At 40.5% G+C, this 16092-nt stretch overlaps 2 protein-coding genes across 4 annotated transcripts in view; both read left to right on the top strand.

Annotated features, from left to right (window-relative positions):
• LOC114661558 (duodenase-1-like) overlaps positions 1-16092 on the top strand; it is a 271168-nt gene that overhangs the window by 104375 nt on the left and 150701 nt on the right. The window lies entirely within an intron of this gene.
• The window catches only part of LOC114663164 (mast cell protease 1-like), a 28200-nt gene continuing 21237 nt past the window's right edge, over positions 9130-16092 (top strand). Inside the window, exons 1-3 of one of the 2 annotated variants that reach the window (XM_028816914.2) lie at positions 9130-9315; positions 9528-9687; positions 15406-15541. In XM_028816914.2, the coding sequence (XP_028672747.2) occupies positions 9246-9315; positions 9528-9687; positions 15406-15541 (366 nt within the window). In that variant the 5' untranslated portion in view covers positions 9130-9245. The remainder of the gene's footprint in view (positions 9316-9527; positions 9688-15405; positions 15542-16092) is intronic. The other variant, XM_051935351.1, reaches the window with a different exon arrangement.

Genomic DNA, 16092 nt, shown 5'->3' on the forward strand with positions numbered 1-16092 from the left:
AACCAGTTATATAGATTGTATCAAAATTACTCAAAAAGCATATGGAACATAACCACATACTTGTAACGTACACTTTTTCCATGTTTTCTTTCACCAAGAACTGATTCTTTGTAAAATGCGAATATTTAACCTCTCGTTGACTAGCACCGTCTCTGTCACTGCAGAAGACACTTCACTCACTCCTTTCACTCAACAAGCGAACTTAGCGACTTAGACATCAAATCGTTATAACAATTTGGATGAGAACAGGCCATTCAACCCAACAAAGCTTGCCAGTTCTATCCACTTAATTCTTCTAAAAGAACATTAAGTCAAGTTTTGAAAGTCCCTTAAGTCCCACATTCCACCACACGACTTGGTAACTTATTCTGCATATCTATGCTGCATCCCAGTATACCATTATGAACTGGCAGCTAGTCGTAGAGTTTGTTGTAAATAATGACACTTTTGCTTTGTCCGGAATTCAGGGTGATTGTTTTTGCCGTGAGAACTGTCTATGTCCATACCATAATGAATGGGTTTGCAGTAATTTTGTGACTCAGCTCTGGTTCTTTTGGTTCATTTACAAATGTTCCATACTGAAAAATACACTTTGTTAGCTTAAGTGGGTTTAAACATTTTTGTAAATACTGCACATTTCAGTAGATGGATTGTGAATCCTTAATCAATACATTGAAAGACCCATTGAAGCGTTCAGGTAATTTTACCAGCTTATCACAAGCTCTTAATATGCCACACCGCACAGAAATTAATAACTACTTCTGCCAATGTTTTGTAAATGTTAGTAAGACCAAAAGAAGCTTTTGTCAAGAACTTATTACATAAGAGCACTTGACTAACAGATGCAGTGTTGGCAGTACCCAAGCTAAAGTGCCAGCTACTTTGCTTAACATTTCTTTGACAGCTTAGATGAATCTGACAGGCTTCTATTAATTCTGCTGAGATCTGGAGCAGCAAGCTTATATTACAGTCCTCACACAGTACTAAACCTTTGTGACTTAAATGTTGTCCTATAAAACCAGACACCCGCTATGTTATTGCTTAGCTGCTCCAGCAAAGTCTGCAGAGCAATGAAGTAAGTGTGACCAAAAAAGCAAAATATTTTTGGGTTAAAAACCTGATTCTAAGACAGGACTCTGGAACAACAAATGAAGGTAAATGACGGATCTTCAATTAAAAAAAATATTTCCCATGATGCTTTAGTTTCTTGTTTATGATTTGGGCTTTTAATTCTGAAAATAACCATTTAACAATATTTTTGCAAAAAAGTTAAGGAAGCAACTGGATAGCAGACATGTAGATGATACGACAAAGTAAAGTGAGATTTTTTTGTATTTTTCATGAACATTTTTCATATTATTTACCTTTAAACAGCACGGGTCACTATTAGGTCCCATTCTTTCAGAAACTATGTCCTTTCTCCACAAAACCATGACATTATAATTATTTCTCAGTCACCACTATAAACTACATGGGGTAAGTAACATATAAAATATATAATTTTTGACCACAGTATTCCTTTAAGCACCATGCCTGGTATCACTCCCAGAGTTAGAGGTGTCTTAGAAAACAACAGAGAAACTGATCCAGAGTTAAAGATGTACCAGGTTAAAGATGTAAGGCTAGTGCACTGGTCCCGAGGGACAGAAAAATAAAAATGTAATAATTTGACTATTTTTCAAGTATGCTAACATTAAGCTAAAATCGTCCAAAGCCCAATTTATAATGTCCTTCCTCCAATCAACTTAACAACTGAGAAAGATCACCCAATGCAATCTCAGATTTTTACCCAAAAATTTCCAAATCCACATAGATATATTTGTTTATGTCATTCTTCCTTTGTTTTTTCTTTTAAATACTGTAATAGAATATATTCATGCAGAAAACTGCAAAAAAGAGCTGGGGAAATGCCCCGTATAATATCCGTTAAAAGAACTGGAAAACAGTTAATATTGGATGAAAAAAACAAAACATTTGAAAAAATACAGAGGTGAAATGATCATTTATACCACTGATGGCCCAGAAGTGATATTCAACTGAGGAGCCGGAAGTGACATCATTAATGGACCGGAAGTGACATAATCCTGAGGAGCCAGACGTGATGTCATCGCTCATGGACTGAAAGTGACGTTATCCATGAGAGTTGTCTTGAGGAAGCCATTTTCAGAGACTGGATGTGTTGTCGGTGAGTGTATGTGTTTATGATTTGTCTTCTTTTGTTCTGTAGAAACAGAGAAAGTGGCATCAGTACCCAAATCAACCAATTATGTTGCATTATATCACTCACCTCAGGGCTTGTTGACTACCTCCTAAGTGCACGTGTGTGACAAAATTTATTATTAATAACAATGTCTTCCTCTGCCATTACTACTTGGGGAAAAAGCAGTGTTGAGAGAGAAAGATAATGGAATCAAAAGATGGCACAGATGAATATTAAATAAACAAAGATTACAACATGTAGCCACAATCATACTTAAAGAACAGAGTGGTAAGTCGGAAACCAATAAATGATCTAATCACTATTCTCATCCTCCTTGATCTGAGTGCGGCCTTTGATACTATTTGTCATACCACTCACCTTAATAGATTATCTTTGATTGGCATTACTCACACTCCACTTGATTGGTTTAGATCCTACCTCTCAGGCCGCACTCAGTTCATACAGCTTAAAACCTTCACATCCCAACCCACCGCTGTTACTTCTGGACAGAGCCCTGGGGCCTCTTCTTTTTATTATTTACCTTCTTCCCCTTGGCAATATTTTTTGTAAATATAACATTAATTTTCACTGTTATGCTGATGACACCCAGCTCTTCCTTGCTGGTAAACCCACCTCCTCTTTTCCACCACCCTCGCTTATTGACTGCATTGCTGAAATTAAATCCTGGTTTTCTTCGAATTTTCTTAAATTAAACAGTGACAAAACTGAGGTTCTCCTCAATGGTTCAAAATCATCATTATCCAAAACCAATAATCTTTCTCTTATTATTGATAACTCTGTTGTTTCCCCATCATCTCAGGTCAAGAGTCTGGGTGTCATCCTCGACAGTACTCTATCTTTCCAATGTCACATTAATAACATCACCCGGTCTGCTTACTTCCACCTACGTAATATTAATCGCATTCGCCCCTCCCTCACTCCTCATACCACTGCCATTCTTGTTCATAGTCTTGTCACTTCTCGGCTGGACTACTGCAATTCACTCCTCTTTGGTGTCCCTAATAAATCTCTTCATAAGCTTCAGTTAGTCCAGAATTCTGCAGCACGTATCATCACTCGAACCCCATCTATTCACCATAATACTCCAGTCTTGCAGCAGCTTCATTGGCTCCCGATCAAGTTTCGTACTGATTTTAAGATTCTGCTATTAACATTTAAGGCCATCCATAACTTCACCCCTCCATATCTGTCTGACCTTCTTCATGTTGCCATTCCATCCCGTAACCTTAGATCCTCTTCCTCCACCCATCTGACCGTCCCTCCACCATGGAGAGCAGAGCTTTCAGCTGTTCTGCTCCCAAGCTCTGGAATTCATTACCTGTGGAGCTCAGAAACATCAAATCATATTCATTTTTCAAATGCAAACTTAAAACACATCTGTTTAAAATTGCTTTTTCTTTTTCCTTATGATTACAGTGGTTTTGTTTGGTTTTAATTTTTAGATTTTCTGATGTTTTAAGTTGTTTATAATTGTGTCTTTTATTTATTTATTTATTTATTGTTCGGTGTCCTTGAGTTCTCTGAAAGGCGCCTTGTATAAATAAAATGTATTATTATTATTATTATTAATAAAGGAACATGCGACCAGAGCTAAAAAAAACAAAAGCTAAAAAGACCAAATTTGCAGTGAAAGGGAAGAACATGTTTGTTGTAACCAGGATATCATAAACTAACATGAAACACTGTAAAATGTATTTGTTCATGAATGACCATAAATTGTAAGGCACTTACTTTTATGCCATTGCGCTAATGACATCATGCATTGCACGCTCTCAGTCATCAAGCCTGGCAATGTCATAGCAGCCGTCAACCGAACTACTACTGTATATGCCAGAATGGCCGTGCCCATAATTAAAAACAAAAAGCCCTGCAGGAGAAGGTGAATCATATTCAACACTAGTTAAATCACATGGGAACAAAAGATAAATATTACCACTAGATCCTTTGTCTTTCAAAATGGCAGAAACCATATGTAAATATCTATATTACTAAACGACAGTTTAATTTATGCACGGACGGTGGACGCACCGAGGCGCATGCGCACAGCGAATCGGCGCCCCAGACTCAAACCCAGCAGCTTCCCAGAGTCAGTAGGTGGCACCCAAACAACACAACCTGTAAACTAAACTTGCTCTAATCCACTGTGCCAGCAGTCAGTGTGGCATATTTGGATCACATGACGGTAAATCAGTATTAAAAGTAAGTTGAATTATGATTCCTAACAGTAAACGACGTCTACGTAATGACACAGCCACAGAACAACAAAGACGAGACCGCATAGATAAAAACAATAAGGAGTCATGGCTCCAACACGAAAGAGCTCAACGATTAGTAATACAAAAACGAGCCCGTATGGCTACGACCTGTAAACTAAACCTGAGGTAGAGCGTGCACGCCAGGTTGTACAGTATATATGCACAGATGCCAGAAGCAACAGGCAAGTCGTTCACACTACCACCACTGCCAAAAGCGAGGCTGCATGGATAAAAACAATACACGAAGGCGCCTACAACGCGCTTCTGAAACACGCCTCATGACTAGCAGAATCATACGTCAACGTCGCCGCCATACTGTGAGTGGCACTGTGGACGCACCCACCCTCCATGATATTTCATCCCTACAAATATCGGAGGGAACAGAAAGTGATTGCCATTCTTGGATTTGCGAGTCTTTCGAGAATCGCGGGGTTGCTGGTTTTTTATAAGCCAAGAAACAGGTGGAAAAAAAATCAAGACCATAAGCCTGATCATGACAAATCCTAGACAGATGAGCGTACCACATGTATTTATACTAAAGGAGCTTGTAATATTACACATAGATACAACTGCAATAACCCACTGTAAAGGCCAGCCCTGACACAGACAGACGTAGGACACAGGTTCAAAGCAAACAAGTGGTTTTTATTTTCTTTATCCCTTGCGGGAAACGTCTTTCCCACTCCCCACAAGTATAACACATAGTCCCCAGCACGACACAATACTTTTCCTTGTCTTTTCTCTTTCTTTCTCCTTTACTCTCCCTTGGGGAAGCTTCGTCTTCCTCCTCCCGACTCTGGAGTAGTGGTTGCTGGCCCCTTTTATAACGCACCCGGAAATGCACCAGGTGCTTGATGCCCTATTTCCAGCAGCACTTCCAGGTGTGGAGGAAGAGCTGCTCTTTAGGGCTCTGCAGCAGCTACAGGACCCCCTGGCGGCGCCCACGGATCCCAACAGGGCTGCACCAAACTCCAACTCCCATGAAACTCTGCAGGAGTCCTAGGCACCGCTGCAACCCAGTGGGGCTGCCATCTAGCGTTCTGGGGAAGGTACTGTCCTGACCAGGCTTGCTCCCCTGGTCCATACAAGAGAGAGTCATCCTGGCTGTCGGCCACATCTCTCATTTGATGGTGGTGACTTTATGTGTATAGCTGGTTTCAAAATACAAAGAACAAACAGGAAAGAATGAAGAATTGAGCAAAAGAAAAAACAACAGAAATCATGTAATAATACAGTAAAATTCTTCAAATCCTGAAAAGGACCAATAATCTGTACCGAGGATCCCCAAAGTCTTGTAGTGTGTTTAGAAAGCAGTGCTGGTGTCCTACCAGTCCACTTTGAACTTTCACCCTCTCTGATCTTGTTTTTCAGGCTTCTTTTCATCAACATTGACTTATAGAGATCCTCCCTCATTGCCAGTGAGGTCTTTCTTCTCTCTTCATCAAGTGCCTGTCAAGTCCTTCCTCTTTTTACCTCCATCCCATGCCCTCACTGCAATGGTCAGCTTCCTTAGAGCTCCAAAATTCTCACAAACTGCTGTCTGCTGGTCATGTACTCCATGATCCAGGAGATTGTGGGGGCATCAAGATTCAGGTGTTTACTTGTGAAAGTGTTTTTTTTTCCATGCCCTGAACTCTTGGTGTTGATGATAAGGTAAAGCAGCCATTAAACAATCATGGATGGGCTTGATGCATAGGCATACATGCTAAACAAGTGTCTAAATTTGGGACTTTGGAAATCTGGACATCCTATAATTTGCCATCCCAGTGCCGAATCCACCTGATATCCATAATGGTCTGTCATTGTAATAACATTTGCCTTTCACTTCTCCTTTTCCCTCACATTTGTCAATACTGAATCGCTTTGCAAGTCTTATTTCATGAAAATCACTACAGCCAGACATAAAGAATTAATTACAAAGGTTTTTATGTTTTTCATTAACTTATTTAGATTATGTTAATTGTCACCTGCAGAATATCACAGTGTGTGAGTATGGTGTGTGTGTGTGTGTGTTTATATGTGTGTGAGTGACAGTGGTCCACGTGACGGACTACAGTTCTCTCCAGGCCTGTTTTCAGCCTTTTGCTCAATCCTGGTGAGACAACCTTTGGCCCCCCTCCCTGAAATGGACTGAGAAGGTCCTAGAGCCCACCTACTAAACTCAGGCCATTGAGGGTCACAGTGCCTGTACAATCCACCAACACACCTGAATTTTATGTAATGCATACATTTTCTCACATATTTTTTCTCTTGTTGCTCTCAGTAGTTTTAAGGGATGCATGTAAGTAAGAATTTCATTGTGCTTTGTGCACATGACAGTAAACTTGTCAGAACAGTGATTTTCATTGTAGTTCCAGTAAGAACAGTATGTTGCTATGCTAACAACAAGCCATGGATTACAAGTGACATCAAGGGCCATTTGAACCAGAAGAAAAGGGCTTTTAAAGGCGGTGATCAGCATGAGCCCAAGCGTGTGCAGAAGAAACTCCGAGTCCAGCTCAGGGCGGCGAAGGAGCTGTACAGGAGAAAGCTGGAGCAGAAGTTACAGAATAACAGCATGAAGGAAGTGTGGGATGTGATGCCACCATCGAGAGAGACGTGGAGAGAGTAAACCAGATGAACAACTTCTTTAACAGGTTTGACCACCCTAACCCACTCTCACCTCAGAGTACTGCACCCTCCACCCATCCTTCTGCTGATACCAGCATAGGAGAGAGTTTCCCCCCACCCACAATTACAGCAGCCCAGGTAAGCAGAGAGCTGAGGAGACTTTGTGCCAGAAAAGCAGTGGGTCCAAAGGAGTATCGCCACGACTTCTGAAGGCCTGTGCATTGGAGCTGGGGAGTCCTCTACAGCGCATCTTCAACCTGAGCCTGGAACAGGGGAGAGTCCTGAGTCTTTGGAAAACATCTTGCATCATCCCAGTCCCAAAGGTATCACATCCTAGTGAGCTGAATGACATCCGGCCTGTCGCTCTGACGTCACATGTGATGAAGACCATGGAGTGGCTGCTGCTTCACCACCTGAGGCCACAGGTCCGCCATGCCCTGGACCCTCTGCAGTTCGCATGCCAGGAGAAGGTGGGAGCGGAGGATGCCATCATCTATATGCTACACCAATCCCTCTCCCACTTGGACAGAGGCAGTGATGCTGTAAAAATTATGTTTCTGGACTTCTCTAGTGCCTTCAACACCATCCAACCTCTGCTCCTTAGGGACAAGCTGACAGAGATGGGAGTAGATTCATACCTGGTGGCATGGATCGTGGTCTATCTTACAGACAGACCTCAGTATGTGCATCTCGGGAACTGCAGGTCTGACATTGTGGTCAGCAACACAAGAGTGCCGCAGGGGACTGTACTATTTCCGGTCCTGTTCAGCCTATATACATCGGACTTCCAATACAACTTGGAGTCCTGCCACGTGCCAAAGTTCGCTGACGACACTGTTATCGTGGGCTGCATCAGGAGTGGGCAGGAGGAGGAGTATAGGAACCTAATCAAGGACTTTGTTAAATGGTGCGACTCAAACCACCTACACCTGAACACCAGCAAAACCAAGGAGCTGGTGGTGGATTTTAGGAGGACCAGGCCCCTCATGGACCCCGTGATCATCAGAGGTGACTGTGTGCAGAGGGTGCAGACCTATAAATACCTGGGAGTGCAGCTGGATGATAAATTGGACTGGACTGCAAATACCGATGCACTGTGCAAGAGAGGACAGAGCCGACTATACTTACTTAGAAGGCTGGCATCTTTCAACATCTGCAGAAAGATGCTGCAGATGTTCTATCAGATGTTTGGGGTGGTGGTGTGCCGGGGAGGCAGCATAAAGAAGAAGGACGCCTCATGCCTGGACAAACTGGTGAGGAAGGCAGGCTCTGTTGTAGGCACGGAGCTTGACAATTTGACATCTATGGCAGAGTGACGGGCGCTGAGCAGACTCCTGTCAATCATGGAGAATCCACTGCATCCACTAAACAGGATCATCTCCAGGCAGAGGAGCTGCCTCAGCGACAGACTGCTGTCAATGTCCTGCTCCACTGACAGACTGAGAAGATCGTTCCTACCCCACACTATGCGATTCTTCAATTTTACACAAGGCGGGTAGGGGTTTGGGGAGTGGGGGGTAAACATTAACTTTATACAAAGTTATTGTCTGTTATACCTGCATTTTTATCACTCTTTAATTTAATATTTTTTTTTTTTTGTATCAGTATGCTGCTGCTGGAGTATGTGAATTTCCCCTTGGGATTAATAAAGTATCTATCTATCTATCTATCTATCTATCTATCTATCTATCTATCTATCTATCTATCTATCTATCTATCTATCTATCTATCTATCTATCTATCTATCTATCTATCTATCTATCTATCTATCTATCTATCTAAACTGAACTTGTGCAAAACATTTGGAATATCAAAGTATGACACCCCCATAATGACCATAACATTACTGGGTAGAGAACCACCTCTAGAAATAGGATTAGTTATGCCTCAGTATTTCAAATCTTTTATGTTGACCCTGATTAGGAGTTAATTTAACCTTTTCTTTTATACACATTATGGGCATCTCAAAGTCTTTTGCTTCACTTAATTTTTTTATTACTAATGACACTGAAAGCGACCTACATTGTACTAGTAATTTGACAGGAAAACAATCGTAAGTCACCTCCCTATCTAAACTGCTGTGACAGCAGTGTGGTTTGTGGTCGGTTTCATCCCCATCCCCATATCGCCTTCTATAAAACAGATCTGACTTTGCAGAGATGATCACACGTGAAGCCATGCTACGAGTTTTCTTGACCGCCATCACCATCATCTGCCTCAGACTGGCAGGTAAGCTAGAATGAGATACTGTACATTGTTGGGCATTGACAAATTTCTGTTCTTTTAAGAAAACCTGATTTTAGGAGAGAAGCTTTGTAAAATAATTAAAATTGATCTGATCAATGTGTCTTTGCTATTCTCTACCCTGCAAAGGAATCATTTGGCTAAATTGGACACAATGACAAAGAGTTTCATTTTTTTTTCCATGTTGTACCTCTCAGGTGTCTCTGGAGTCAACATCATTGATGGGACAGTTGCCGTACCCCACAGCCGGCCTTACATAGCATTTTTGATCATAACTAAAGAGAGACAATTAGAAATGTGTGGAGGGTTCCTCATTTACCCTAACGTCATCCTGACGGCAGCTCACTGCAAAGGAAAGTAAGTTTATTTGTCCTGTTTGTATGTGTGCCAGCATAGGGAGGAAACAAGATAATAATGCAATAGGAGTCTAGGAGTTAATAATAGAATAAGATGATTTACAGAGGAAAGTACATCAGAAACAGTAAGGTGCCACTGACTGACTCTGTTAGGACACTAGGAAGGATGTGACATCTTAAAACTAAATAAAGGCAAACATCATTTGAAGCACAAGTTGAAGTAACACAGTGGAGGGATCTTACATATCAAATCTTAAATATTTGTATATTTATTTTTACCCCTACTAACAACTGATTAACCTGTGTTTGTGTGCTCAAGTTAACAAAGCCAAGATGTTCACAAAAGAGAAGCTTGTATACACAGTTTTCTTTGACCATATTTGCTATATTGAGCCCAATGCCTTTGGGATAGATACCCAGCCCATCACTCCAATTCTGATTAGGTGAATTTGAGTTTTATTCAGAGGAGTGCTTCACTTTATTCTCCATCTACATCTTCTGTTGAAGGTACTGGTGGTAACATGTCAAGTTAAAAAGACCCTACTGTATCTCTAGCAAGAATCCTAAGGTATTTGTAGGGATCTCCCCAGCACTCCTACATTATCCGAGGGATGTAATATTTCATGAGTGTTCAGTTGTTGGCCATTGGCATTTATTAGATGGCTGTGCCTGGCAGGGTTCCTGGCCAAATTACCTCAACTGAAATCTGAACAAGTGGTAGGTCTCCTCCAAGGAACTCATATATTATTAAACTCTTGACCCTGTTATTGGGTGTCTACTGAACAAATGTGAAGGGGAAACTCATTTTAGCAATTAATCCTTGTAATTTTCTATTTCAGAAATTTGTGGTCACAGAAAAGAATAGCTAGGTGTGCAACCTGAAATGTTTATCTGAGTAGTTTACTCTCTTTTAATTCATCTGCAGTCTGGTAAAAAGGCTGCAAAATATTTGTCTCTGTATGACTCTTTGGTCAATGACCTGACCTCCATCATCCAAGGCAGCTGCTCCCTTTCCAGTAAATTCCAGGAGATGATCCTGAACTCTGATGCAGAGAGACTCATTCTTATCCTGAACCATTACAGCATGCAACAGGACTGACTGTCTTTTGAGGTCAAAGGGTTAATATTAATTTTACATAAAAGAAATTTAGTCCTCAAGTTTAATTCCTCTTCAGGTGGCAAAAAGCAGACTTGCTTTTGACTTTAGAACATTAGAACAATTTAGACAAGAATGGGCCATTCAGCTCAACAAAGCTCGCCAGTCCTCTAACTTTAATTCTTCCAAAATAACATCTAGTCTAGTTTTAAAGGTCCTTACTGTCTACCACTCTACTTGGTAACTTAATCTATGTGTCTATGGTTCCCTATGTAAAAGACATGCTTCCTTAGTGACTTAACACCAATATGCATATACCACTCTCAAGTATGAGGAACTGGGTGGCAATAGTGCATCCACAGCCATAGCACCCCATAGTACACTCTAAGAAAAAACATACATCTATACATATACACATATATATAGTTTTTTTTCTGACGATTTCAATAGTTTCAAGGACCCCGAGCTTTTTACAGTACAGGCTTATACAGCTAGTACATATATATAAATGTCTACATGTGGATGTGTGTCTGTCTGTCTATCCGGCCCGGAAGTGTGAGGTTACAGCATGAAGCTCAAAGAAAGCGACTCTGTCGCCAAACCAAAACCTCATAGAAAAGAGAAACTCGCTTAGCTGCTAATACACAAGCGAGACGATCACATCAGCAAAACAAAACCTCTGAGGAGAGACAAACTTGCCTAGCCACTGTTAAACAATGGAGACGAGCACATCGGCAAAACAAAACCACAGGGGAAAGAGAATATCACTTAGCCGCTAATGCACAACCAATGCGATTGATTGATTGAAGTGCCAGAATCCATGATTTCTAGGAGCCCAGGCTTTTTACAGCACGGGCTTACACAGCTAATATACATATATTAATTACTAACTAGTTGGGGACATTTTTGAAACTTTTGAAGATTCACATGGAAACAAGAAGACATTACAATGTGGATCAATGAATTGCTCTTTTGCTCATGTTGCCTAAGAGATGGCACAGAATTTGCCACTTCCGTCCGACAGACCCAGTGTCCTGAATTTGACTCCAGTGCCTTTGATCCCATGAACTCTTGTCTTTATTTTGTCAGGAATGAGCTGCTATTAGAATGACTTCTTTGAGACAATTCCTTTAGGGGGACTTTGTAAGACTGCCTTTACCATAGCTGGGCTGCATTAGCAACTGTTAGCTGCTGTGTCGGTTACATCTTACCTCAACTGAGATTTTATTTAAAAGAAAAAGTTGTGCTATCTCTCTTGAGTTTTTTGATATAAGGAATTTTTGCATTTCAAATCTTAGCTTTGGCTTTACAATGAGATATTTAGTTACGTTTTATGAGCTTTCTCAGTTTATATTATCATTTGCTTCCTTTAGGCCCCTGTTCATTTTAATTTCAAATATTTGTCAATCATTCTTTATTAGTTTTCTTCATTAGCATTGCTTAACATTGTTATTTGCATAAATGAAGATTATTATTCTTAATTTTGGAATTTCTGCTTCACAGTCTAATTAGTATTGTTACAGTTAAGTCTTTTGCTTTTTACAGGTACTTAATAATAGCACTCTGTTTTTGACTGAAGAACTAATAAATAAAAGTTCCCTTTTTGTTGGCTTTGCCACTTCTTGTGAAGGATTTTTAACAATTTCAGTCTTCCCATTTAGGCCTGAAACCATAAGAGACACATATTATCATAAAAAACTTGCTTTTGCTGTTATTCCAGAGGCAAACTGACTGGTATCATTGGTTTCCAGGATTTTGTTTGGAGTAATTTTGGGGATTTTTCTGTCAGCAAAACAAATAGAAGTTGTAATTAACTCTTTTAGGTCTGATTTTTCCCCCTTTTCTCCCAGTGCTGAATATTTTTCCAAAAACCTCAGTTTTCTGAAAAGCACACACAATAATAGTTTCTCACATAAATGAGCATAAAATGTCTGTTCTCGATTGTGTGGCCACTCTCGTTGCATGTTCACCACAGTGTGACACAATCTGGCTTATATCTCTTGTCATTGAAAGTGCTGGTCTTCCCAGGTGAATGTTGCAGTAGGTGCATCATCTACACAAATGTGTTCAGCACCACGATCAGCTGGGGAGCGATCAGATGATGCCGGTGCGTCACTTTTGTTTTCAATCTCCAGATCACTTGCACCAGAATCGGAGTCTGCCAAGTCAGAGTTCAGTTCAAAATAATAAAATGTACACAAAATGTTGTCCATTAAGTTTTTTGCTTTGTGCATTCACTCCACTCTCTCGCCAGATGTTGATAACATTTTTGCCAGTGTTTAGGCGTCGCTACTCACGCACACGCAGGGATTTGATGTCAAGCCAATGAGTCTCACATTCCTCCAAGCAAAAAGAGTCCTCCTTTACTGTAATGGTGAGTTTTGTTGATATTTACAAAGGATTATCACCCTCAACCCCATGTGCCCCTGCTTGTTGTCTCCCCCCGTAAGCTAGATGGCAGTAGTCTTGGATACTGTTACCTGTTTGGACACTCACAGGGAATGCCAGGGATTGTAGTCCAATAGTGTAGCCCTGCTGAGGTCTGTGGGTACCACTAGGGGGTGCTGCAGAGAGTTACACTCCATATTAATAGGGACTTCCATATGGCCTGGAAGTACTTCAAACAGGCAAAGTCCTGGCAGTGGAAGTACTCCTGGGTCTTCAATAAAAGAGACTGCAATGCTTTGTTCAGGCAAGACGGAGCCGGGAGTGGAGACAGGCAACACTTGCCTTGGAGGGATAGCAGTGCAGAGAAACAGAAAGAAGAAAAGACACTTGTTGAGTTGTTGTATAAAAAGGTATATTTGTAATGAACCCCCATTTTATTTGAACCCAGGACTGAGTTGCATGTTCGTGTTTTGGGTTTGGGGCTCAGTGGTGCCCCCTAGCTTTCAGTGTGTACTTACTCTGAGGGAGCGATACAAAAATAAATGGAGCACAATTAAATTGTCTGAGATGAAAAACGAAAAAGCCACCTCTGCTACACATTATTGTTATAATAAATACATAGACTTTTATAAATGTCTCATGATCAATAACCTGCTTAATCAAAAAATTGCAGTATATACAAGAGGTAAATTGGTATGCTTTTGTTAAACTGGTTGCTTCTGAATTGTGGCAGAATTCTGACTATTGTTGACCTGATGTTGCATGTTTCATGCAAATAACACTAACTTAGCAAAGAAATATTTACTTCACACTAGACAAATGAAAACTGTGCACTGTGCCAACTTTATACTTTTTCCCTGCATGACCACATGGTAATACCCGAACTATTCTGAAGCGACGTTTGCACTGTTTTTGTGTTTTTGTATCTCACACCCTCATGCACCTTTATCATAAGAGCATCCCTTATCTACGATGGAGCGTTCGATCAGAAGAAAATATGAAGCTGGTTTTAAATTAAAAGTTATTGAAGTGGTGAAAGAAATTGGTAACTGTGCTGCTGGAACAAAATTCAATGCGTCTGAAAAACTGGTGCGAGATTGTAGGAGGTAAGAAGATGTAAAAAACAAATAAAAAGTAAGTGTCATATTTTTGAATGGGCATATAAGTCGGAGTCTGATTTTATTATCAATTTTTTGGGTATCAAGACCCGACTTGTACGCGAGTATATACGGTTTTAAAGAATTTCATCTTTGTTGACTCTGCCTGTCTGGACTCTAAATTGTGGTTTTGCCCCTTGGATGGTTTTGTTCTTTGCCCATTTTAAGGAAAATTATTGCCTTACCATTTACTATTCATCTTTCATTTCTTCCATTAAATATCGTTCTCTTTAAGAATTCACCTATTAGCTAGTCACACTAGCAGTACTTCTAAACACAGTTTTGTCTTGGCTGTCTTTAAATATAGAATAGACCATTTAAAATGTCATCTAAAATGTGTCTGAATTTTTTTTGTGGTCTGTTCCTTGTTTATCTTTAATAATAATAACAATTTATATAGAGCTTTTCTTGCTACTCAAAGTGCTTTACATACAGAGAGAGGAACCACTTCAACCACCACCAATATGTAGCACCCACCTGGATGATGCGATGGCAGTTATTGACCCAGTACACTCACCATACATTTAGCGATAGATGATGAAGGGGTGAGATTGTTAGCCAGTTAGTAGGAAGGAATGATTAGGGGGTCTAGAATGGACAAGGCCATGACATCAGGAAACACCCTTCTCTTTACGAAGGATACTCAGGGATTTTTAATGAACATGGAGAGTCATAGCCTCAGTTTTATGTCTTATCCAAAGGACAGTGCCATATTTATGGTGCAGTATCATCATCACTGCACTGAGATCCACGCACAGATCGTGAGGTAAGGATCCCCTGTTGGCCTCACAAAGAGCCCTTCTAGCAGCAACCCAAGCTTTTCCTAGTTGGTCTCCCATCTAATTACTGGGCCAGGCCCGAACACACTTAGCTTCAGGTGGAAGACCCATTCTGAAGTGCAGGTGGCATAGCCGCTGACAGTTCATTTTAACATTCTGCCTTCCATTTATAACATTCTCTGATTTCATGCATTACGACAGCTCAACTGGGAGCATTCTAGAACAGTCACTGTGTTACTCAAAGTTCACTCACTGTTCCTTATACTCATTCCTAACTCTGCTGTTTTTCTGGTCAACAGGGCCATCACTGTGATTCTGGGGGCTCATTACCATTCAAAAAATGAGAAGTCCCAGCAGAGAATACCAGTTCAGAAAATGATTACTCATGAAGCATATAATGACATGACCTTGGAAAATGACATCATGATTCTGAAGGTGAGTGTAGCTCTCAGTACAGATAGGTTCCACAGTTTCAGATTTACTCCATGCCTTCCAGACTTTCAGGTATCTTAAATTGTTTTCTTTTCCTACCTTGATAGTGAATGAGTCCTCATATTTAGCTTGGGTTTGATCCTTAGTGAAAACATTTTGAGATTTAAAACATACATCCCCACCAACGGCAGTAGATACAACCTAAGACAAGCAATGGCTTCCTGACCGTTTGCATAATATAATTGCATATTTTTTTACGTAATCCAGCCAATGCACAATGAAAATCTTTTTTACTTTCTTTGTCAAAAAATATCAATAACATGAGGAAGAACACAAACCTTTCAATCTGACTAACTTAAAATCAAGTCCACTTGCAGGTATTTTATGATGAAGCACAAGCAGGCCTTCACTGCTCCAGTCAACAATATGAAGACCCTATGCAGATGGTGTTTCCATGTGCTGCTACTACTAAACTTCTTAAAGTTGAAATAAACTCCATGTCCTTCCATTTCATTCTGACCCAGTATTCATGGTTGTATACTAAGGTCTCAGTG

Source organism: Erpetoichthys calabaricus, chromosome 12 (genome assembly GCF_900747795.2).
Source record: "Erpetoichthys calabaricus chromosome 12, fErpCal1.3, whole genome shotgun sequence".
In the NCBI taxonomy this organism is placed as follows: domain Eukaryota; kingdom Metazoa; phylum Chordata; class Cladistia; order Polypteriformes; family Polypteridae; genus Erpetoichthys; species Erpetoichthys calabaricus.